At 31.7% G+C, this 26,353-nt stretch overlaps 3 protein-coding genes and 1 long non-coding RNA gene across 5 annotated transcripts; 3 read left to right on the plus strand and 1 right to left on the minus strand.

Annotated features, from left to right (window-relative positions):
• Positions 1 to 7,305: 7,305 nt before the first annotated feature.
• Positions 7,306 to 7,838, plus strand: LOC112089027. Its single transcript, XR_002900840.1, has 2 exons — positions 7,306 to 7,442; positions 7,580 to 7,838. It is a non-coding gene; the product is annotated as an uncharacterized LOC112089027 (long non-coding RNA).
• Positions 7,839 to 7,936: 98 nt separating this feature from the next.
• On the minus strand, positions 7,937 to 11,633 carry LOC18024843. The gene is made up of 8 exons (XM_006408139.2): positions 11,354 to 11,633; positions 10,881 to 10,978; positions 10,157 to 10,243; positions 9,857 to 10,072; positions 9,133 to 9,306; positions 8,861 to 8,914; positions 8,589 to 8,735; positions 7,937 to 8,460 (listed from the first exon to the last, which is right to left on the minus strand). Exons 2-8 carry the CDS (start codon positions 10,965 to 10,967, stop codon positions 8,083 to 8,085), a joined length of 1,143 nt encoding a protein of 380 aa, XP_006408202.2. The 5' UTR covers positions 10,968 to 10,978; positions 11,354 to 11,633; the 3' UTR covers positions 7,937 to 8,082.
• Positions 11,634 to 18,558: 6,925 nt separating this feature from the next.
• LOC18024844 (GDSL esterase/lipase LTL1) lies at positions 18,559 to 21,428 on the plus strand. Its single transcript, XM_006408140.2, has 5 exons — positions 18,559 to 18,853; positions 18,961 to 19,088; positions 19,221 to 19,463; positions 19,936 to 20,188; positions 20,940 to 21,428. The coding sequence occupies exons 1-5, from the start codon at positions 18,613 to 18,615 to the stop codon at positions 21,173 to 21,175; spliced, it is 1,101 nt and encodes a 366-aa protein (XP_006408203.1). The 5' UTR covers positions 18,559 to 18,612; the 3' UTR covers positions 21,176 to 21,428.
• Positions 21,429 to 25,386: 3,958 nt separating this feature from the next.
• Positions 25,387 to 26,353, plus strand: LOC18024845 (two-component response regulator ARR22). 2 transcript variants are annotated; one of them, XM_024159864.1, is made up of 3 exons: positions 25,387 to 25,421; positions 25,632 to 25,893; positions 26,013 to 26,353. In XM_024159864.1, the coding sequence occupies exons 2-3, from the start codon at positions 25,654 to 25,656 to the stop codon at positions 26,187 to 26,189; spliced, it is 417 nt and encodes a 138-aa protein (XP_024015632.1). In that variant the 5' UTR covers positions 25,387 to 25,421; positions 25,632 to 25,653; the 3' UTR covers positions 26,190 to 26,353. The 2 variants fall into 2 exon arrangements, with proteins under 2 accessions (XP_024015632.1, XP_006408204.1); XM_006408141.2 differs by having other exon boundaries at positions 25,410 to 25,421; positions 25,636 to 25,893.

Raw genomic sequence — 26,353 nt, forward strand, 5'->3', positions numbered from 1 at the left:
TTTGACCCAGAATGGATACAAAACAAAGTCAATTAATCCATTAAGCTGCAATTTTTAGATAGTCATTCTAGAAGTAGATAGTATTACAGATGTCTAGTTTTCTACTTTTCTTTATTTCATCAGTTAATTTGATTAAGATTATTTCTCTAGAAGGCAAAATGCTTGTTTAGTCTGTCAACAAGCTTTAATGATAGACCTAGACCGAGTCTCCAACCACATGGACCCCTTCTGTTTTGTCACTGCGTCCATTATGCTTTCCTTTTCACAGTTTTACGAGTAACTGAGTCTCCGGACAGTGTAGTCACCATGTGAATTCTGCAGTGATCAAGTGTGTACACTGGAGAGGATAAAATAGGATTGAATTTTGTCGGCTGTTGCAGTTGTGCTACTAATACCGTATCTGGATTTGTTTAGCTTGATTCTTCTGTGAATATTGTTATCATATCTTCAGAAAATTTATTATATGGTCTTGTTTTTTAGTTTCGAGAATGTTTGACTGGTTCTTCAGTGGAAGATACGTGATAAATCGGGACATTGATTTGTGTAGCCCACCTCTAGTTTGGCTGCTTCCTCAACTGGCTCTGTTTGTTTTTTATATATATATTCTGATATGCCATGGCATGTGAGGATTAGTAATATAGTGTATATCCTACTTAGTACATCTATAAATACATTCACATATTTATAAAGAGACTCATATTTTTGAATTTGCATGCTTATTTGCCAAATTTTTGTCTTTCTTTAAGAGTAATATGAACTAGGTTCAGAATGACAAGAAAAGCTCCATGTGAACACCCTATTGAATTTGGAAACAATGTCCTGTTTTAATTTGGTCTGATCATTCACACGTCGAAACCTTTGTTTTTATTCCTTGTTACCTCTTTTAATCTCAGATCTCTAAGGTAATTGACACGGGAATGCTTGGTGGTGTTTACTGAGATTCAAGCTAGAAACATAGAACAAAATGCCTGCACAATGGTGATAGATTTTCTCATAGATATTAATGGAAAAAAAACAGGATATCACTAAACTCTCTATTGATATTAGTAAAGCTTACAGCACAAAATTTCATGTCGTTTTTAGGTACCTATGGAGTTCATAAGGCAGTTCTTAAAATGAAGCTCAGTACTTTGCAGAGTCAAGAACTTAAGTTATCAGGTCGGATTCAAAGTTATCATTAAGGAAATATCAAATACTTCTCTTTTTTTAGTTTGACACTGAACACGATCCGGAACTCCATTTGGCTCGACCTCTAGGGTCAAGTAAGGTGGCAGACTCATTCCCAGTAAACGAAACCGGAGGTCTGACTTTGGTGTGAATAACGGACGTTAAGGACAGACGTTAAATGAAGGTAACGTGGCAAACGGCACTGTAGAGGTCACAACACGACGTCGTTCAGCCACTTTTTAAGAAAGACAAAGAAGATCGAAACTTTTTGAACTTAAGCAACTTAAAATTGAGATTTTGTTTGTAACAACTCATTACAACTCATTATAGTGTGGTTTAATAGTGTGAATTTAATACGTCTTAAAGTTATTTTCTAAACAAAAGAAAATGTAGGAACATACATCAGACTGAAACGGTGTTAAGCGTCTTACAATTTCTTATTTGGCTAATAAATCTGTTTGATTTTTTTTAGACCGGTAGTAAATTTAGTATATCTCATAATTTGTATATATAATCAACGATGATACTGTAAGAAAACAATGTTTGACCATATACGATTGTTTTATTTGGACGACCTTTGACCATATCCATAAATTTGCACCAAATCATCTATACTCATCAGACTTTGGCCGATACTTTGGCAAAAAACTGTATGCGGGCTTTCTCAGAAACCGAGGCCTTTTATGGGCCAACCCGTTTTTAATTAAATGAAGTAAAAATTCTGATCAAAAAAACTATTACAACGAAATGTTTACATTTGATTAATTTTTATCCTAAATACAAGTTACTAACATATATATTAAAAATATTTGGCAAGAAAAAAAATTTAAGTCAAATATAAAAGGCTAATTCTAGAAGGAAAACAAAAAAAATTGGTCAAAACACTCAGTGGGATGCCAAAAAATATATTGTTTTTGGGTCAAGAATATTGAAATTGTTTTGGAAGTAAAATAACACGTGGTCAATCCCAAATATTTTATTCCTTAAATATAATTTTCTTGACAAATATGAAAGAACTCTTTTATGGCAAGAAAATAGAAATATTAAAAAAATTGAGATTTTTTTAGATAAAGTTACGAGACCTATTTATGTCTTCAATTACAAGATTTAGAGTTCTATAAATAAAGATTATTATTCAAGTTCTTGTAAAATTGCAGAGCAACTTGTTTTCTTCGATAGATTTTAAACAACAACAAAGAAAAAGAACAAAAATGAGTTTCACAAAAATCTTGGCGACGTTTTTTCTTATAGCTATATTGGTTGTTTCGATGTCTAGCAAAAACGCTTTGGGCTCACGCTTTGGTGGTATACATTATATATATATATATATATATATATATTGTTATTGCAGCTCATTAGCATTTTTAAGAAAATGTTATTTTACTATAGAGATATATAATATTTGTGTGTGTGGTTTATGTGCAGATATAAAAAGGCAACGATGTTTTAACAAATGCACGAATAAATATGGACCGTTTGAGTGCAGTATGGACTGTAGGTTATCCCATTACGGAGACGGAGACTGTGTTTTAGGATATTGTTGCTGCGATAATGTGCCACCTGCTCAGTTTATTAAATCTCATGAATGATCCTTATTGTTTTGCTTTTGATTATGAGAAACATGTACCGTATTAAACATATATATCCTGAAATAAAAGCTATATTATTATCTTCTTTTTTTTTTGTTTTCATTCAATTCAATGGATCGACTGCAGTTCAGGGTTTCATTAACCATTAAAAACAAAAAGCAACTTCTTTAGTTGAGATTTTGGTAAATCACTGATGGCGCTAAGATAGTTGAGAAAGATGAAAACACAACAAGCTTAATGATAAGCTTCAAACAGTAGTCTTAAAAGGTTGTGAATATGAAAGCTATAAAGTAGTAATATATATATACGTTACGCACAGTTAGAGCTGTGCTGTAACAAAAAAGGCAATTGCTTTAGGCCACCAAAATTTATTCAAGTTTTAAGGGTCACATTTCTTATAACTTTTTTTTTTATAAAAACATTTCTTTTAACTTATAACCAAATATGTAAAATACATGATTTTGTTTGTTAGATATAGTAAAAAAACTATATATATTATATAGTTATATATATAAATAATTGAGACACAACTACAATAAAAATATTATAATAATATTTAAAATTTAGTTTTGTTTCAAGAAACTATAATAGCATTAACATTAAATGAACTATAAAAATACATATTTAAACATAAAAAAAAACAAAAATATATTTTATGATTCGTCTTAGCTTTATGCTGCGTACGGTACGGGAAAAGAAACTAGCTAGGGACACAAGGAGTTGAATCCGGTCCGCCGTAGAAGAAGTGGGTCCCCCATGCCTCATTGTGAGCTTTGATCGCGTTGTAACACGTGGGGTTCCGAGTTTGCAGCAAAAAGTCATCGACCCGTACGAGGTGGTAGAGAGGATCGATGATTCTGAGGTTGTGGAAGAAACTGGCTTTCCCGAAGCCTTCCTCCGCGAAATGCCCCGAACCCATCTGCGTTGTCGTGTGTTGACTGTAGCTGCGGGTGTTTGTTATCTCGCCACCCCACTGCACCAACACGCCGGACCACTGCGGGTGTTGACTGTTAAGTAACTTCTGTACCATTTAAGTACTGTATCATTTTAGATGGTTTTACACCAATAGTAAACTATTAAAATAGTAAACTTATTGTGAACAAGTATCCCATTTTCATACGTAAATGTCATGCATTGGAAATCAATTTTCGGAAGCAAAAAATATCTAACCAACATAACAATGTAGCTCTCTATTTTTAACACGACATAACGGTAGTTGTTATAGAAAATATCATAATTAAATTTATCCGGATCATTTTTTTTAACCTCCAAATAACGCTTAACATCTCCCACAAGTAATATCGTAGGCCAAAATTGCGACAATTATTGGCTTAAAGCGACAATCATTCTTGTAGGCCAAACAAATCCTTTCATTAAGTAATAGTAATATGTTCAATTTTTCCAAGAAAAAAAAAACAAATTCGCATATATTTTTCAATATCAAAAGTTGTGAGAACTATATAAAAGATTTTATGTAATTCTGATTAAATTTCTGAACACTGACAGAAACGAACTTAACTTTTGAAGACTGACTGAAACTAGTAGATGTCCATGAAGTGATGGTCATATAATGATATAATTTCTTCACTATATGTTTTGATATAATTATTCTCATTTAGTTTGTTAGAACAATGTCGATTATTTCAAGCAAATTCATGAAAAATATGCTTTTCTTAGTGACGTGTAAAAATATTCTTTTTTCACTTTTTTCTAACTCTAAATTTCGATCAATATGTCTACGTTCATTGAACACAATTCACAACTTAGATCCAAATTGGTAAGCCACTATGTCATTACATAATTTACATATGTAATATATGTAAGCATAGATATGCGACATATAAACACATACATTGATATATCAAACACAACAACACATATAGATATGCACGATGATGACCACACACAGACAAAAAAAATAAAGAGGCATGTTAATGTGCATAATGTTAAATTTGATTTAATTTTTATTTTTAAACTACTTCCGTTTTTTGGATAAAACATACTTCCTTTTGTTTTGTGAAGCTCTTTACAAAAACAAAATCGAAGATGGCAACAACCTCCACGGGAGATATCGAGAAATGCAAGTCAAATATGAAAAAATAAATGTCTACATATATGTCACATATATTATCTGCATATGTGCTTTGGAATTCAGGGCTTTTCGAATCTATGCTAGCTTAACAAAAACTATATATATCAGGAATGCAATGGAATTTTTTGGAGGCAGTTACCGCTAGCAATCTAGTCGTATAAAGTAAGGAAAATGAGTTATAACCAGGCAGTTAATTTTGATGCCACATAAATAAAATAGAACATTCTTTCTATTTTCCTTTTTCCTTTCAAATTTCCTTTTGAAGTAGTTATAGTAAACTGTTATAGTAAACTAGTTTAAAAATTGATTCCAAGTTTCATACGTATACGTATAAATTTTAGTTCTGATTGGATGGATTTGATATGCTTGAAGAACCGAAAGTAGATTATATAAATAGAATTTTCGCCCTTTAAAAAAAATATAACTAGTCGAAAAAAATATAAATAGAAGAATTTAAACGGGGGAAAACGCTATATACCAAGTAGTAGATTCCGTGGAATTTGTCAAACAAAAAGAGACGTTAACCAAGGGAGGCATAGCAAAACGGCGCCATATAGATAACATAACAACTTGGGCCGAGCCAGGAAGGACAAAACTACTAAACGACGACGTTATGTGAAGGTACATCTGAACATTACAGAGGGGATTTGGAGGAGAAGGGAAGAAACAAAGAAAACGGATTCTAGAGGAATTTCACCGAATGCGATTTGATTATGGGCTCATCTACTTAGTTTGATTCGGTGGCTAACCAGTGATGTATAAGAAGTCGGAATCGATCCGAAATTTCAAAAACAGCAAAATCGTCGAACTGCTCCCGAAGGTTTGACCTTCAACCGGAGATTACCCCCCCACCCCAAAACAATTCTATGGCAATTGGGTTCGGTTTATATCAAACCAAATATTACATGATTCTCAATTTGGTTTGGTTTGATTAAACCAATTCTAAAAGAAAAATATTTTTGAATAATATGTCGACACTTGACAGTTGATTTAACGGATACGTATAGCCCGGTCCGGACCAAATGATTTCATCACATTTTCACGGGTCAGTTTATGTGAACCATGTGCGCTTTCTAAGATACTTGTGGAATCCTAACTAAACCAGAAAGCCCAAAACACAGTCATCCAATTTTTTTCCATGTCATGTCACCACAGTGAATTTTATTTTTATACAATCAACTCATAATGGTTGAAATAAATAAAACCTACATGGATTGTTGTCAAAAATATATAAATAAATAACTATAGAGATTATTGTTACTATTATTTCCTAACATATTGAATCATTTAACTAATATCTTTTGTATCCCGAATTCAAAATATTTTCAGTCATAAAGTTTTAAACGAAACTATCCAACTATCCAAGCAAATAAATTGCATCAAAATCTGTATTAAATGTTGAATTTATGACTCACAGTAAGATCTATTGAAAATTAAAACAAATGTTCAAATTAAAATAAAAATAATTGCAAACAACTGGAGAATATATTAGTATTAGTATTATTATTATTGCAAATTTACCCAGCAAAAGTCAATAAGTGAATATTCGGCTTGTAATTGGCCGCTCTTAACTTTAGATTTTTTTTCTTCTAAAAATCCTCTATCTTTAACTGAAATAAGTATCTGAATTCTGGGACTGTTAAACTTTCTCTTATGGTTAAACTTCATTTAGTTTTACTGTATAGCTTTCAATATAAAGAAATTAAAACTTTCATATAAAGAAATTAACGTGGCAAACGGCACTGTAGAGGTCACAACACGACGTCGTGTAGCCCCTTTATAAGAAAGACAGAGAACTGGAAGACATTTTTCAGACCGGAAGTAAATTTTGTATATGCCATCATTTGTATCTATATAATCAACGATAATACAGTAAGAAAACAATATTTGACCATTTACGATTGTTTTATGGGATGGACGACCTTTGACCATATATAATGCAATCCATAAATTTGCACCAAATCTATACTCATAAATATATGATACAATATTACAACGAAATGTTAATATTTAATTAATTTTATCCTAAATACAAGTTACTAACATGTATTAAAGGCCTTTGGCAAGAAAAGAAAAAGAAGACATATATAAAAGGCTAATTATAGAAGAAATTAAAAATTGTTTGGTCAAAACGCTCAGTGGGGATTTCAAAATATATTGTTTTTTGGGTCAAAAAGATTGAAATTGTTTTGGAAGTAAAATAATACGTGGTCAACCCCAAATATTTTATTCCTTAAATATAAATGTTCTTGACTAACAATATATACCAAATATTTTATTCCTTAAATATAAATGTTCTTGACTAACAATATATAAGAAGTCTTTTATGGCAAGAAAATAGAAAATTTGAATTTTTTGAGATAAAGTTACGTGACCTAATATGTTTTCATCAGTTACAAGATTTAGAGTTCTATAAATAAGGCTTATTATTCAAGTTCTTGTAAAATTGCAGAGCAACTTGTTTTCTTCGGTAGATTTTAAACAACAACAAAGAAAAAAAATGAGTTTCACAAAAGTCTTAGCGACGTTTTTCCTTGTAGCTATATTGGTTGTTTCGATGTCTAGCAAAAACGCTTTGGGCTCACGCTTTGGTGGTATACATATATATATATATATATATATATATATATATATATATATTTAAATTGTTATTGCAGTTCATTAGCTTTTATAAGAAAAATGTTATTTCACAATAGAGATATATAAATTTTTGTGTGTTTTTTATGTACAGATATAAAAAGGCAACAATGTTTCAACAAATGTACGAGCAAATATGGACCGTATGAATGCAGTACAGACTGTAGGTTATCCTTTTACGGAGACGGACACTGTGTTTTGGGATATTGTTGTTGCGATAATGTGCCACCTGCTCAGTTTATTAAATCTCATGAATGATCCTTAACCTTATTAATGTTTTGCTTTTGATTATGAGAAACATGTACCGTATAAAACATATTATATCCTGAAATAAAAGCTATATTATTATCTTCTTCTTTTTTGTTTTCATTCAATCCAATCGACTGCAGTTCAGGGTTTCGTTAACCATTAAAAAAAAAAAACAACTTGTAATTTAGATTTTGGTAAATCATTGATGGCGCTAAGATAGTTGAGAAAGATGAAAACACGACAAGCTTAATAATAAGCTTTAAACAGTAGTCGTACAAAGTTGTGAATATGAAAGCTATAAAATAGTAAAAAATATATATGTATTATGTATACGTAGGGGAAAAGAAACTAGGGACACAAGGCGTTGAATCCCGGTCCGCCGTAGAAGAAGTGGGTCCCCCATGCCTCATTGTGAGCTTTGATGGCATTGTAACACGTGGGGTTCAGTGTTTGCAGCAAGAAGTCGTCGACCGGTACGAGGTGGTAGAGAGGATCGATGATTCTGAGTTTGCGGAAGAAACTAGCTTTCCCGAAGCCTTCCTCGGGGAAGTGTCCCGAACCCATCTGCGTTGTGGTTTGTTGACCGTAGCTGCGGGTGTTTGTTATCTCGCCACCCCACTGCACCAACTTCGCCGGACCGTCAGCCAAATGGGTAAACAGACTCGCCGGCCAATACCCCACAAATGACTGGCCAATACCAAGCCACCAGTTCCCGTTGTCGGTATCCTACCATTTCCAAAACAACACAAAAGTTTTTTACATCAAATATATATATATAGTTATATATAGTTGTTCGATCGATCGGTTAAGTAGAAAAATATTTTTATTAAATAAAACAAACATGTTAATTATACCTTCCATATCGCCATTGTAATGTCGTATTGGTTGCTGCCGTAAGAAGATATAGGAGCAAATGCTGCTCCGATCGCATAATCACTCGGGACTTGTACAAACCCAGGGCAATCAAGGTTTAGACACCCTGTCTTTTGATACGTGTCCCTCTACAAACAAAACATTATTCATCATCATAAGTCATTTATTATATCACAAATTTTTGTTTTCTTTTCTATTTGTTTGAAATCAGTGAGATCACTTGTAACAAGGTATTAATTAACTAAAACATTACCGTCCAATATACGAAAAGTCGTGGCAGGCTATCATGATAATGTTTCGGAAATACCTGAACGTTAGAATAAAACAAAATCAGTTTTACTCCCCCCCCCAAAAAAAAAAAATTAGATTTGATTATATTTGCTCTGTTTTGCAGTTTGCACTCTGTTTTCTTTCTCCAACATATTTGGTTTTGATGTTTTAATTCGGACTAGGGAAAAATAACAAATTGAATTGTATAAGTTAGACATCAAACTAAAGTTAAAACGAGAGAAGAATTTAAAATACCTGCCATCCAGCTTCTATAGTATTCAGATCAGACCCGTTGTAGTGGCCCGTAACGAGCCATATTTGAGAAAGACTGAACTCCCCCGATCCTGGTTCAACGGCTGGTGCCCACAAGTTCATAGTGGCATGTGCTCCATATATACCTGCTTGGCTTGTGGAATATGCAATCGCATACTATGATTTTCCCGCCATATTTTTCAAAGAAACAAAAAATAATATATATTATCAAATGAAGTGTTAAGATCAGACAAGAGTACTACTGATAACTATGCCGCCAAAACACATTAACGCTTATAAGCCCTCAAGAGTTTTTAAGTTACTTTTGGGTTTTACAAAAGCCTTCAGAGTTTTTAAGTTACTTTTGGGTTTTATACAGTTTAATCTGTTATATTACTGGGCCTGTTGCTGAAGAAAGGCCAACGTGAAGATTAATTAATACAGTTTAAGCTGTTGGCATATAAGTCAACATCTTTTATGTAACAACCAAATAAATATCAGTATTATACCATACATATCTATCACTCAGGACCTAAAATACTTTCCCTTTTTTAAGCAATGCATTAATAAGAAGCTAGTTTCATTTTTTTATTCCGGCGAGAAAGTACCATCAATCAAGTTGTTAATTAATCAGGCTTGGCAACAAATACAGTTTATATTAAGATCGACATGCTTTCATTTAGTTTGAGAAAAATGTTTAGCTAATAGTTGTATGTAATGTACGTACCTCGTGTCCCTCTTCGGCGGGGTATGGAACTCCCTGGCGACTAACTCGGGCGTCGGTTAAATGCCTTTTTTTGCTGGTGGGTTTGGGTCCGGGCCGTGTGTCACGTCTTATGGGGACCGTTTCGTCGGGACAGCTTGTGCCGTTTTGGTTCCACACCTGCCTTACTCTTTTTTCTTTCATTTCATTCATCCTCTTTGATAACACCCTCGGTACTTCCTGAATATATAAAGTCGTTCATATTCATTAGTGCCATTTTTCTTATCACGCACGGAAATACCGAAGAGATTTTTTGCCTCATACCTTAATTTTGTGATTCCTCAGAAGCGGGTGCCTGAGAGCTGGTTGGGCTTCAAAATAGATGCAGTCAATTAAATCACCATCTGGACTCTGTTTAAGATATATTTTGAAAACAGTTTATCAATAGAGAATTTATATATCCATTTGCAGTATCGATTTTATATAGTTGTTTTTTCACATTTAGCGATACAAGTTGTATTTAAGAAATTTTTGAATGTTCACATCCTTTGTTACCTATATTGCGAATCACACATTTTTTTAGCAATAATTTTATCACACACACATATCTATATAACCTCTTAAAAAATCTGTGTGTTTGAAATTTTGTGAAATAGTTTAAAAGTGTTATGATTTTGTATATATATACATACTTATGATGCTTAAAAAATCAGATGTTTGCAACACTACTAATTTGTAATCAAAATATACTATGACTATATATATCTGATTATAATTTCATAATTCTTCCAAAACTATTTTTTCTCAATTAATTTGAAATATTCGTTGATTGCTCTTAGTTATGAAATTACGTATACTTTTACAAAGTGGTAATCCATCTTTAAATACGTCAGAAATTTGTTGTTTCTCGCTTTATTCCGATTATACTTAGCGATGTTACTTTAAAATATTGTAATAACCAACAATAAAATTTCGAATAATATAAGTATTTAGTCAAATAAATATACGTGAATGTATAAGCTTTATATTTCTTAACCCAAAATAATACCTCGATGGTTAAGACGGGTGGCGTCTCGCAACCCGTATGGCTTAAACAAAGAGCCAGTAGAAGACTGAAGAGTAGAAAGACTGCCATCCGTTTTTTTCCTGGAGTTTACCGAAGTCAGGGCATTTCTTTAAAATCAATGCATAGCCTTTTGGCACTTAATAAAATCACTAATAATTTTGCATCCACACGGTATCTAAACACATATTAAATTGAATTGGCTAAACGAACAACATCCACAGTACTTTTTTTTTGAATCTGTCAACATTGACAGTATTGCATCCAAAAGCAGAGACAAGTACTGGTTTCTGAATCCAATATTGACATAGAATAAGAACCAAAAGAAATTTAGTTTTTAATATTTTTGACTTACGAAGATATATATTACTATATATTACTAGGAAATGTAAGTAACTAAACAAAACTAAATATGACGATGATGATTATCAAGAATCGTGTAAGATCGATAAGTTTACCTTCAGGGAACGAGGAATCACTCTACAAGCTTCTTATCACTATGAACACGAAGACGATATCCGAATGGTTTACTCCACTTTAACGGGGCTGGAGGAACTGTACGACTGTACGAAGGATTTATTGAAGATGGGGTTCGACACAGAGTGTTTGTCGTTTAATAACGAGAGAAAGAAGATTAAGAAAGAGTTTATGGAGGAAATGATTGATAGTTCATTGAGGCTAATACAAATATATGCAACGCGAGAGTGCCTGGAGAGTAGAGGTGTCAAAGGGGCCTCTAGCCCGCGGGCCTAGCCCGTTAAAGCCATAATGTATTGATATGATTATATATATGTATATAAATATATACTTTAAGGAATGATTAACTATGATGCCTAACAACATATTGGGTTTAAAAGTAATATAAAAAATAATATATAAAAAATTAATTTGAATACACCATTTCATTCAACATTAAATATAAAACTACTATAATTATTATATATCTATATGGGTGTTTCAAATCACTTTGACTAATTATATTCTGATAAACGATTTTTTTTATTTTTATTATTTGTTTTATTTTTATATTTTATATAATGTGTACTATCTGTAAATGGTATTTTTTTTAAAGTAGTTATAACTTGAGTAACATATAATTAATATTGGTATGTGTTAGCTAGTCATTAGCTTGTCAAGACCATTTAAACAGTTTTAGAAAAGAAATTGTGATGGTATTTGTTGATAGATTTACTTTTATTTATATAAAATAAAGTTCAAATTCAATAAAATACAAAATAACATATTTAAAAGTGTTTAAAAAACTAAATTATAGATAAATATATTTAAAATTTTAAAATATGTTATTTTTACTTATTCGTTTGCGGACATGCCAGCCCATTTGTCTGCTGGACTTAGCGGAACGGGTTTGGACATATATGTTTTATCTGTGGTCTTAGCAGACAGGCCCATTGCGGTTCCAGAAAAAAAAATTTCTCGGGCTGAGTCCGTTGGACACAGATCCTGTTTGATATTTCTACGAAAGTGTCATGCTTAGCTTTATAGAAGCCTAAGGCGAATTATAAAATATATTGTTGTTTTATATATTTAATTATATATTTTTTATAGTTTATTTAAGGTCAATACTATTATAGTTTCTTAAAATAAAACAAAATTTTATACATTATATTTTTTTGTGTTTCAAACATTTATATATAATTACATAATATTCTTCTAGTATTTAGTTAAAAGTTATAAAAAAATATGGCCCTCAAAACTAGAACAATTTTTAGACATTTTAGATGGAAAGAAAATTCTCCTATTATATAATAGAATTTATTAACTCCACATCCCTTTTTAAGCTATTTGAGTATCTTATCGTTGATCACATAGGTTTTCTCCAATTTAGAGGTTACACATTAATCAACTTATAGGGTGTATAACATACGGCTATGTTTTTTAGTTTTAGTTTTAGTTTAGTTTATAAGTGGGGTTTTACTTCTATGACGTGACAAAATACGGCTATGTTTTTCGAAAAAGCGGTCTTTCGTTTTCTTTACGCAGAGGTCAGAAGTACTATGTATAGATAAAGAAGATATTATTCTATAACTTTTGGGGAATATCCTAAAATAGAAAAACCTACGCACGAAAGTTATTAGTGATTCGGTAGTGGACACGTCTGTATTTATGCTTTGTCCAGACAAAACTTATCCCACTTATCACTGTCTATTCAATTTTGGAATAGTTATGAGTTTTTGTTCAAAAAAAAAAGAATAGTAATGAGTTTTTCAGGTTAACTTTGAAATTTACTGTGGACAACATCTAGTAAGTAGAACTTCTAAGGATTTATGATGAATGCAACGAAATAAAATAAAGGCAATCCTCTACCTAATTAGCTGTCTAAGTTAGATGTATAATAAGGCAAATGATTTGTATCATGCAATGATGCAATTCATTTTGATCCCACATTGATATTCCTTCTCTCTTTTTTCACATTCATTGTTGTTTAGTAACTTCTGTTCCATTTAAGTACTGTATCATTTTAGATGGTTTAACACCAATAGTAAACTATTGAAGTAGTAAATTATTGTGAACAAATATCCCATTTTCATACGTAAAGGTCAAGCATTGGAATTCAAATTTCGGAAGCAAAAAAATATCTAACCAACATAACGATATAATTCTATATTTTTAACACGACACAACGGTATTTTTCATAGAAAACATCATAACTAAATTTATCCGGATCATTTTTTTAACCTCAAATAACTCTTAACATCTTAACATCTCCCACAAATAATATCGTAGGCCAAAATTGCGGCAATTATAGGCTTAAAGCGACAATCATTCTTGTAGGCCAAACATATCCTATCATCATATAAGTAATAATAATATATTCAATTTTCTCAAGTAAAAAAACAAATTCTCATATATTTTCCATATGAAAATTTGTGAGAACTATATATAAGATTTTTATAAAATTCTAATTATTTTTTTTGAACACTGGCAGAAACGAACTCAACTTTTGAAGACTGTCTGAAACTAGTAGATGTCGTTAGTTTGTCTCTAATCTGTATAATTCTGATTAATTGTTCTCATATTAGTTTGTTAAAACAATACAATTAGAACAATGTCGATTATTTCAAGCAACTTCATGAAAATATGCTTTTATTAGTGACGTGCAAAAATATTCGTTCTCACTTTTTTCTAACTTTAAATTTCGATCAATATGTATACGTTCGTTGAACACAATTCACAACTTAGATCCAAATTGGTAAGCCACTATGTCATTACATAATTTACATATGTAATATATTATATATGTATAAATATGCGACATATAAACAAATATATTGATATATACAAACACGACTACACATATAGATATGCAAGATGATGACCACACACAGACAAAAACATAAATTAATAGGCATGCATGTTAATGTGCATAATGTTAAATTTGAATTATTTTTTATTTTAAAATTGCTTCCTTTCTTTGGATAAAGCTTACTTTCCTTTGGGTTTGTGAAGCTTTTTCAAAAACAACAAATCGAAGATGGCAGCAACCACCACGGGAGATATCGAGAAATTCAAGTTTCATACGTATACGTATAAGTTTTACTTTTGATTGGATGGATTTTTGATATGCTTGAAGGAACCGAAAGTAGATTATATAAATAGAATTTCGCCTTTAAAAAAAATATAAATAGTCGAGAAATTTATAAATAGAACAATTTAAACGGAGGAAAACGCTATATAGAAGTAGTAGATTCCGTGTTATTTGGCAAACAAAAAGAGACGTACTTAACCAAGAGAGAGGCATAGTGAAACGGCGCCATATAGCTAACATAACAACTTGGGCCGAGCCAGGACAACGTCGTTTAAGCAACGCTAAGAGAGGAAGGACAAAACAACTAAAACGACGACGTTATGTGAAGGTACATCTGAACATTACATAGGGGATTTGGAGGAGAAGGGAAGAAACAAAGAAAACGAAACCTAGAGGAATTTCACCGAATTCGATTTGATTATGGGTTCATCTACTTGGTTTGATTCGGTGGCTAGCCAGTGATGGATAAGAAGTCGGAATCGATCCGGAATTTCAAAAACAGCAAAATCGTCGAACCGCTCCCGAAGGTTTTACCTTCAACCGGAGATTACCCCCCCCCCCCACCCCAAAACAATTCTATGGCAATTTGATTCGGTTTATATCAAACCAAATATTCATGAATCTCAATTTGGTTTGGTTTGATTAAACCAATTCTACAAAAAAATGTATTTGAAAAATATGTCAACACTCGACACTCGACAGTTGATTTAATGGATAGGTATAGCCCGGTCCGGACCAAATGATTTCATCACATTTCACGGGTCAGGTATGTGGACGGACTATGTGGGCTTTCTAAGATATTTGTGGAATCCAAACTAAACCAGAAAGCCCAAAATACAGTCATCCCATTTTTTCCATGTCATGTCAGCACAGAGAATTTTCTTTTTATACAATCAACTCATAATAACAACAAAGGTTGAAATAAATAAAACCTACATCGATTGTTGTCAAAAATAAATAAATAAATAACTATAGAGATTATTGTTACTATTATTTCCTAACCTATGAAATCACTTAACTAATTTTTTTTGTGTCCCGAAATTCAAATATTTTCTGTCATAAAGTTTTAAACAAAACTATCCAACTATCCAAGCAAATAAATTGCATCAAAATCTGCATTAAATGTTGAATTTATGACTCACAGTAAGATCTATTGAAAATTAAAATAAATTTTCAAATAAAAATAAAAATAATTGCAAACAAGTGGAGGTATTAGTATTATTATTATTGCAAATTTACCAACAAAAGTCAATGAGTGAATATTCGGCTTGTAAATTGGTCGCTCTTAACTTTTAGATTTTTTTTTTCTTCTAAAAATCTTCTATCTTTAAGTAAAATAATACCATTAATATCGCAGAGACGGCACACTTCTCTTAGTCCAAAAAAATTAATAAAATAAACAAAACTGAGCCAAAAGTTGGAGAAACGTTTCTTATTTAGGGACAGAAGAAAACGTTTCTTCCGGACACGATTGTGATTGGTTGTGAAAATTTAGGGAGAAATTTGTTTTTTCTCTGCTCTAATTTTTTTGCGTCGACTATATTTTCCGAAAACACTTTGTTCTCTCCGTCGAAAGGCGATTTGGAAGGCGATGTCGACGTTTCAATTTCTCCGGCGGATTCTCTCCGACAGCAGTTGTTTTTCGGGCGGCTTCTGGCATCTCACCGACGATCTATCCAAGTAATCGGTGTTAACCTAATCCCAAACTCTACCCTCGATCTGCTGTTTCTCTGATAGACGTGAGTTATAATTGTGTTTTAGAGATGATGAAATGATCGATGGGATTTTGATTTGTTGATTTGGATTTGGTTTAAAGCGAGTAATCCGGTGGTGGTAATTCAGTAGGGGATCGATTAAATCCAGTCAAGTTTCTACCAATATTCAGCCTAAGAGCATCTTTAACACGGTCTTCAGATCGTTTTTTGCAGAAACTTAATATTTTATTAATCATGTAGCGTTTCCTATTTGCTCGAGACGTCTCCTATTTGGGGACGTTTTCACTCGTTTCTTCCGACACGTGGTGTGATTGCATTCGTTAAAAAATAAAGAGAGAGTTTTTTTGTTTTTTACCTCCATCCATTTTTTTTTTTTGGAAACCCATTTGGGACTCTTCATTGCACACCTAAATCACTAAGTCTCTAAAATAAGTTTTTAATTTCACTTTTTGCTCAAAAACTAATTAAATAATAAGCTGAAGACCCTCGTGGATCTCTCTCATTGAGGTTGCTCTAAAACATACTGTTTCTTTAGAGTTTCTCCAAACACAAAAAAATAATTATAAATGGCTAAAGAGACTCATATTGGTCTCTGCGATATTAATGCTCTAAATATCTGAATTCTGGGACTGTTAAACTTTCTCTTACGGATGAACTTCATTTAGTTTTACTGTATAACTTTCATATAAAGAAATTAGAATTTTCACCTTTAGGATAAGTGAAGAAGTAATAAATAGCCGGAAAAGGTTGGTTTGAGATGAAATTTACCCATTTTTATGTTTTTTCTTCAAAAATCATAAAACAAGATGCAGTTGGACAGGGTAGCTTCGTCATGTTAATTTAAGACGTGAGCTGGTTGAGTTGGTAGATCTCTTAATTTCACATATGTATATATATCTCTCTCCAATAATTTTTTTTTCTCTCTAAAAATTACATTTGAAAATCTAGACAAGAGAATACTTTAATTTTCGAATCACTAATATGTAGAATTTAGTCTAAATTTTCCATTTAGGCATGCCATTTCCTTCACTCAATTCTTTAATTTTTTTTATTAACAAACGTAAGGTATCGATATATGGACTAATTAACTAAAGTGTAGTATAATCTGAGAATTTTATTTTTACCAATTAAATGCTAACCTGAAATGGCTTATAATTTTAATATAAAATATCAAGCATAGTCCGCATTTCAAGAAAATAAAATAATTTTTCTACACACAACATTAGATCAATACTAGATAAAAAACAATTTTTTTTTTAAAAGCATGGTACTGACTATTGAACATGACCCAACCCATTGACATCAATGGCTTTAATAGTTATGTACGTCAATGGCTTTAATAGTTATGTACATTTTGTTTATATATATACTCTTCCAAATTAACTTCCAGATTAACTTCCAAATTAAAATTCGCAGTACACTTCGATATGATAACCTTTAACAAAGAAACATACTGATATGATTTCATTATATATGATAACATATCAAGGAGAGGCACATGGTTGGACAAAACTACATCAGTTTACTGCAATTTTGTACTATCTAAATTACATTAAAAACTTTTACCAGTTTAACTTACCATATTTGAACTTCGATGGAATGAGTTTGACATGAGATAGCTCAGTAAAGTATATGTCGATGTTATCTACTATCCAGCCATCATCTTAATTCAATTTGGATATGTTTTTGAAGAAAATTATTTTTTATATAGAATCATGTAAAACCCATGATATAAGAAAATAGGAGGAGCTATAGGATAGGCCTAAACTCACGTATGTTCGGTTAACTATAATTATTTCACAAATTAGCCAAGTAGTCGGACGTGGATGGTTATACAATATATATAGTTACGTTGGAATCGGTCCAGACTGTCCAGTCACTATATCTCAGTTTGACTTCGGGTATAACACAACATTACACAAAATGGAGGCGTAGAACAACAAATAGTAAAAAAGATTTTATCAAAAAAGTAGTAAAAAATAAATCAAGTAACTCTAACATAGTAGTTTCTCACATATTGTCAAAATATATAAACGATTTTCATTGGATGCACATACTTAATCATTTCAAAATTTACATATCACTTGTAGACAATGCATGAGATCAGTATAGCATTCATTCAAACTTCAAGAGTTTCAAGACAATTCCATTTTAGGAGAAGAAGCAATAGTACCATTTCTAACATTTATTACATCCAAACAACAAACAAGACCAATTTTTATGGTGTGTAACTTGGCAGCCTCTATTAGTGTCTCTCTCATTTTAAAACTCATACAACAAAAAAAAATATACAAATTAAAACATATACATACACAGATACATATACATTTACTTACTGAACCTACATATCCACTGTCAATGTATATATATAACACCCTCCATATGCTCTCAAATTATTCGTCAATTTAAAACCTTTCTCCCCATTCGTCATCTAGTCCCTTCTCAGTCCATAACTATGGATATCAATTATTCTCCGTTAGGTTTTCTAATTTCACTCTTCTTCATTGTTACTTTTCTTGCACCACAAGTCAAATCTAGGGCTTTCTTTGTCTTTGGTGACTCTCTCGTCGACAATGGAAACAACGATTACCTTGTCACCACTGCTCGCGCCGACAACTACCCATATGGTATCGATTACCCGACCCGTCGACCCACCGGTCGTTTCTCTAACGGCCTTAACATTCCTGATATTATCAGTAAGCATATAATTTGAAAAATACATATAATTATACGATATTTTTTCTCTAATTATAGTCTTTATAAATTAGTGATTTGTTTTAATACTATGTATCTCTCTTACTAGGCGAGGCCATAGGCATGCCGTCGACTTTGCCGTACCTCAGCCCGCAGCTCACCGGCGAAAATCTTCTCGTCGGAGCTAATTTCGCCTCCGCCGGAATTGGAATTCTCAATGACACTGGAATTCAGTTCGTAAGCAACTTCTAGAATATTTAAGTTAATGCAATTCAATAACGTACGACTGATTATTAGAAAATTAATGCGAGAAAAAGACGTTATTACCCTCTTTTACTACTACTAATAAATTATGTTTTTGCTTGGCAGGTAAACATAATTAGAATATCTAAACAGTTCGAATACTTCCAACAGTACCAGCAACGAGTGAGCGCATTGATCGGACCAGAGGCTACACAACAGCTGGTTAACCAAGCTCTTGTTCTAATCACACTTGGTGGCAACGATTTCGTCAACAACTATTATCTCATTCCTTTTTCTGCTCGTTCTCGCCAATTCGCGTTACCCGATTACGTTGTTTATCTCATTTCCGAATACGCAAAGATCCTTAGGGTAAGCAACCCCCCAACAAAATACTTATTCAGCTATTCTACTTTATTTTCACGTGATGCACCTTCCCTTTTTTATATAAAGAAAAATTTAGAGCAAAATGATACACTTAATTTATTGAGTCTGTCCTATACTGTAATAAATTGGTGACTTACACGAAATTAGCTAGAATCATGGAATCTTGATTCTTACATTATCATTTAGCTTATTGAACTGTTGTCTCACTATAGGAAAATTTATTTAATAAGTGACCCCCCAATAATTTATTTCGTTATGTCACCATGTAATTAATGTCGTTATTCTCTTGGAAAGAGGGAGCATAACTTCATTTTAAATGATGGGCAGATTTAATAGCGATTTTTATTTCATTTTTTTAATAAAAATGTTATGATATTGATATAGTACTATTAATTAGTTTTCCTTTCATAGTGCATGATTTCGTGATTTTTTTTTTCTTTGGTCTTCATTGATAAAGAAACTCTACGAGTTGGGTGCAAGACGGGTTCTAGTAACCGGAACTGGTGCGATGGGATGTGCACCCGCGGAACTGGCTCAGCATAGCCGCAATGGCGAGTGCTATGGAGCCCTCCAAACAGCAGCTGCTTTATTCAATCCACGATTAGTTGATTTGATCGCATCAGTCAATGCTGAGATTGGCCAGGACGTTTTTATAGCAGCTAATGCTTATCAAATGAACATGGATTATTTATCTAACCCAGAACAATTCGGTAATTATAACTCATCTCTTTCTATTTTTTTAGTTACTGCTTATAAATATAAATCTTTGATTAATATTATTGGTTTCGAATTAAAGAAAATAAAGTAACAAATCAACCAAAGATTGCTAGATTGGACCAGTGACGTTGGGTCAAGTGGTCTAAGATTTAATGATATAAGCATGTAAATGACCCTTTTTTGAAGTACCTATAGTAATGTTTGAATTGATTGTATGCGTACGAAAATTAATAAGTGAGCATGACCAATTTGTAGGGACATCTTTTCCATACATGTTATTACATTAATACATTTATACATAAAAGTGATTTTTTTTTACTTCACATTTTCTAAAGAGGCAATATAATATGAGTAATATACGTATGTGTCGGTTTGTATACATAAGCAGTATCGTTTTGATATGATTTTTTTCGTAACACTAACAGGAACTGTCTGGTCTTTAAACAGTTCCATTTGAACGGAGTTTTTTTTTAAGAATCTCACTCGAAAAATTGTAAACTCATACATAACAAAAAAAAGAGAGTTATAGATGGCAGTTGAAAACATTTATTATATGTCTGGACTTTAGATAAATAAGTGCTGAACATAAACACATACTCCACAACTGTCGTCAAAAATCAAATATTATAATTTTGTTTTGTGTGTATATATATATAATTACAAAAATACATATACGTTTCCATTCATTGTTAGTAAATACTAAATACTAAATACCTTTCAATTTGAATTGTTATATGTGTGTAGGGTTTGTGACATCGAAGGTGGCATGTTGTGGACAAGGACCGTACAATGGTATAGGACTATGCACACCAATCTCGAACCTGTGTCCGAACAGAGACTTATATGCGTTTTGGGATGCGTTTCATCCGACAGAAAAAGCCAATAGGATTATCGTTAATCAAATCCTCTCTGGTTCCTCCAAGTATATGCACCCTATGAACCTAAGCACCGTCATGCTCTTGGATTCTTCTAGAGTCTAATTTAAGTGATTTATTTCAACTAAATTTCAAGATCTCGTCTTTTAAGTAGTTTGTATTGTTGATTAAAAGTTTGATCAGCATCATTAGTTTAATTAAGAGTTTTTTTCTTGTCTGTGATGTCGTTTGATGCCTTTGCTTGTTGTATCTTGATTAGATTAGTTTATTTTAATTTCTTATGTGTGTGTGCCAATTATCATGTAATATTTGGAATGGTTGCTATATGGTTTTATTTTGTACTCGAGATGATTGATTACTCAACTCTTATATAAACTAGTGAGATGCATCATAGCTATCAATTTATAAATGATCCCACATCTATTCATTTTTAGTATTAGCAATAACTTATGTACCATTATTTTTTCGGTCAACTATGAGCAATTAAATAATGAGCCATTAGTTATCTGCTCTAAATTTAATATTCACGTCGGGTTAGAAAAAAGGGCTCATAAATTCTCTAAGCCCTTAGCAAAAATTGATAATTATCTTCAAATTTGTGATGTTATGGAAAAATCACATGTGAAAAATAAAGTTGTTAGACTCACAGAGCAGGTAATAAATTATAAAACATTAAGCTTTTAGAGTGACTATATGTGAGAAAAGTTACAGAGTGCGAGCACATGACTTAGTCATCTTCAGTTAAAAGGCAACCGACTTTATCTTTAATTTCACTTCTGTTTTATATATGTTTTCTAAATTAAACTCACTAGAAAGCAAAACATGTACCGTGCCACGTATTTGGATTTTCGGGCTAAACAAAATGGTAACATTTGTAAAATATCTTGTTAGTTTTTCTTTTTTTTTACTGATCGAATTATTATTCCTATTAACTTTTTTTCTCATTTCCTTTAAAGTAATTAAACATAATAAATATGGACGTTTTCCAAACTAAAACTACTTAACTACAAACAGTTTGAAATTAGTTTTTAGCAAATTAAAAATGGCTACATTGTACAAATATACGAATTGCTTAGCATGGAGAGCCACATTTAACTCTTATCTTATACACGAAATATCTAGATATAAATTTTTTATATATGTCTACTGTTGCATGTTATGATAATGATATGTGTCTATGTACCTTTCGGAAAAATTCTTGTCGCTATACATTGCTGTGGGTAATGAATCATTAATGTCTGAAGGAGGGAAAGAGTACAGAGGAGTTTGTTGAGGCATTTCACAGACATTATAATGTGAATAATAATAAAGGAATTAGTTCTAGTTGGTGAAGTGGGTGAAATTTTTATGTCCATTGGGTAGTATAGTATAAACTATAGAACATTTATACAGAAATTTATAGTCTTTTACTATTGACATTTATTGACGGACCCCTATCAATTATCACAGCGTCAAACCATACATGCCATCTTAAAAAAATTTCAATTTCTCTCTTACAACAAAACCAAACTTCCTACCATAATTTAAGCTATTTAGCGTTTAACTAGTTGTTGAAGTTAACTGATTCATTGTTAGTGAGACATTAATTTCAAGCAAGTTTTTTTTATTCCATATTTCAAACAAGTTTAACTGTGGATAAATCATTAGAATGTAAACATTAGGAACTGATATATGAATATATATGTGTGTGCGTTATTATATATATATATATATATATATATATATATACAAATGAAAATTCCAAATTAATGGTCAGACAGCATGGAGATTCCAATAATGCTATATATTGTGTACTAAAGTTTTAAAAATGTGGAAATAAAATCATATTTTTGGTTTTTTATATAATTAATTGAGTTATATCCTAAATTTAACAATAAACAACAAAACTATCAACAAAAGAAAAAGTTACTCCTCTCTTACTTCAGAAAGATAATTTATCTTCCACAAATGATAGCCAAAACTCAAAAAAAAAGAAAAGAAGAACAGTACAAGTTTCGAAGGAAAAAAGCTAAACGTTTTAGTCGTGGATAAGAATAAGGTATACCTTTTACGCCAGATGGAATTTGGTCGAGATCTTGCCTTGGAGCCATTGTTGCCACAGCAGAGAAAGGAAAGCATGTCACCAACAAACATCTTGACGACTTGCTCACTTCAATCTTTTCTTGTTCGACACAGCAGCTAGGCGTACTTATGGGTAAGAGATTATTAAGTTTGCCTTTAGGCTTTACTAGTAGTTTTACTATGTGATCTAGATTCTAGAGGCAGACATAACCGATTCGTATTAATTATAGGATATCCGAAATACAATCTGTATAATAAATATGTGGATTACAAATTGAATTAGATTTTTTTTGTAAAATTACTTTTAAATATTTGATTAAATTTATCACATTTACACAGAAGTTAGATGAATGATTTCCTTTTTAATACATATCTTAATTATTAATTAATAATGTTTTTACGACTTTCGTTGGAGTATTAGAATTCATTGATAAATATTTGAACTTTAGATACTAATATATTAGAGTAGACTACTCATATGAGTATGACTCGGTTATATACTTGTTTTATAAAAATATGTGCCTAATTCTAATATAATATATGAAGAATGTCAAACTAGAAAAGTAACCAAGTTGACTATTATTAATGTATAAGGCAATCCAAATTAGAGCTTCGAGCCAAAGGCGTGACAGCAATAATCGTGGGTGTGATTATAAGGAGCGACAAAAAAAGAGGAAAAACGCTTTCTGGAAGCTGGAACTAACGAACGAGTGTCTGGAAATACCATTCGGTTCTTGGAAACTCAGTCTTATTCTTGATGGAGACGGTAGTTATGGAAAGCATCTCTGTAAGAGAATTTTAGCTTTGTTGTATTATAATCAATACGTTGAACACTAAACCGGAGATAACCACTGTAATCGATGTATAAGGTAATCAAAGAGCCTCAAAAAGGGGTTCGAAATTGATGATACTAAAAAGGAATTTTCATCAATTTCACACACTTATATATCGACCATTGTCAATTTCCGAAAAACTTTGAAAAAATCTTTTAATTTTTTATTTTCTGGAAAAAGATAATGGGTTCGTAGTTTACATGTAAAAAAAAGTGAACACAAGGCCAGCTGTTTCGTTATATAAAGCGATTTTTCAGAATTAAAAAATTGAATATCATAAGGTAGAAGTACAACTGTTGAAAAAAATGCACCATAATTAAAATAATAGACAACAAACAATGTAACGCGTAAGGTTTTTACAAATCTAAATTATGATTTTTATTATTCATCATCCATTATTGTACAAGACACTTTTTAAATAGCTATTTTTTTCAAAAAAAAACTAAAAATTAATCCTAAGAGGCCATTAAGAACTCAACTTATGAACACTGACAGAAACTGGTATATGCTGTTGAAGAGCTAATCATACGAGAGTAGTAGTACTAAAACATTAACTTCTATGCCCAAAGGGAATATCTTAGCACATGTATTTGAAAATCTTTCTCCTAACCGTTTAACAAAACCTTTTAACCCAACAACAAAAAGAATGAATTTAACCCTTTTCAACAAAAAACAGCAAAAAGAATGAAAGTATCTAATCTTAACAAAAAAAAAGTATCGTACATTTCCTATGTCTGAAAATATCAAATGGAATATTTTCTTTACAAAGTGAATCTAGAAAAAAAATTTAGTTGGAGACATAATTTTATAAATAAGGAATTTTTTTTTACCAGAAAATCCAGTATAAACATAGTTGATAGTACTAACATATAATTTTAGTGAAACTAAGTTAACTATTGGGTTGTTTCAATTTTTACAACTGCTTTTATTTTTATGTAGGTTTTAATGGTTGATTTTTTCTGGTTAAAATAAGCGACATAATTTATAAATAAGAAATAAATTTTTCGTCTTAACCTTTAAATTAAAAATATTTTAATTAAATTTATCTAAATTACTTTAGAAAAACAGTAAGGGACACGTACCCGTCTGGTCTTTGCTACGTCCGCCCCTGTTTCTTTAGTTTCTTTATAAAGTATATGAACGAAATTAATACAAAGAACATAGAATCTGATCTTATGATCCAGATGAATTAATTAAAGATATATTTTTCCACTTCAGTTTTCTTAAGTATTCTTAAAATTTGTTCTCCATTGATTTAATTGTTCTCATATTAGATTGTTAAAACAACTCAGTTGGAACAGTGTAGATTACATTTCAGCCAAATTCATGTAAAAAGATGCTTTCTTCGTGACGTGAAAACATATGCTTTCTTTTCACCCCTTTTTTAAACTATATATTTCGATCAATGTCTACGTTCTTAGAACACAATTTCACAATCTCCTTTAGAATCCAAAATCGTAAACCACTTTCTAATCTTTTTCATTGTACATATGTATTGTGTATGCATATATACGTAGACAAATATACACAAACACGAAACCATGCATGCAGGAAGATATCACCACACAAACTAACAAAGCATACACCTGCATGCGAACTTATAGATTCCATATTGTGATTTGATTCATTTCAAAAAAAATTTTTAACTTGCTTCTTTTTGTTTGAAGATAGTTGGAAAACAAATCAAAGATGGCAGCAAAATCCACGGGGATTACCGAGTCAATAGAAAGCAAGAAGAAACTAAACGTGTTGATCGTCGATGATGATCCACTAAACCTTAAACTCCATGAGAGCATCATAAAAACGATTGGAGGAATTTCTCAGACGGCGAAGAACGGTGAGGAGGCAGTGATCATCCACCGCGCCGGCGGAGCATCTTTCGACCTTATCCTAATGGATAAGGAAATGCCCGAGAGGGATGGAGTTTCGGTACAATTGATAATATTTGTTTTTTACGAAATAAAAAATTTAAGTAGTTCGATACGTGCACTAATTAACCTCCTTGGATATAGTTTTTACAATTTTATGTTCCTTGTTGATTAAATCAGACAACTAAGAAGCTAAGAGAAATGAAAGTGACATCAATGATTGTTGGGGTGACGTCATTGGCTGACCATGAAGAGGAGCGTAGGGCTTTCATGGAAGCTGGACTTAACCATTGCTTGGCAAAACCCTTAACCAAGGCCAAGATCCTCCCTCTCATTTCTCGCCTCCTGGATGCTTGATGGACGACTTTCCTAAATATATATATTTTATAATTAAAAAAAAAAACAACTTCTACACATACACGTGTATATGTATGTTTAAAAATTTGCGTTTATGTGTTCTGGAATTTAGGGTTTTATGTTTGATATTTATCGTCTGTTGTCTAATCATGTACATTGTTTCT

The sequence above is a fragment of the Eutrema salsugineum genome, unplaced genomic scaffold, assembly GCF_000478725.1.
Source record: "Eutrema salsugineum unplaced genomic scaffold, Eutsalg1_0 scaffold_13, whole genome shotgun sequence".
Taxonomy (NCBI): Eukaryota; Viridiplantae; Streptophyta; class Magnoliopsida; order Brassicales; family Brassicaceae; genus Eutrema; species Eutrema salsugineum.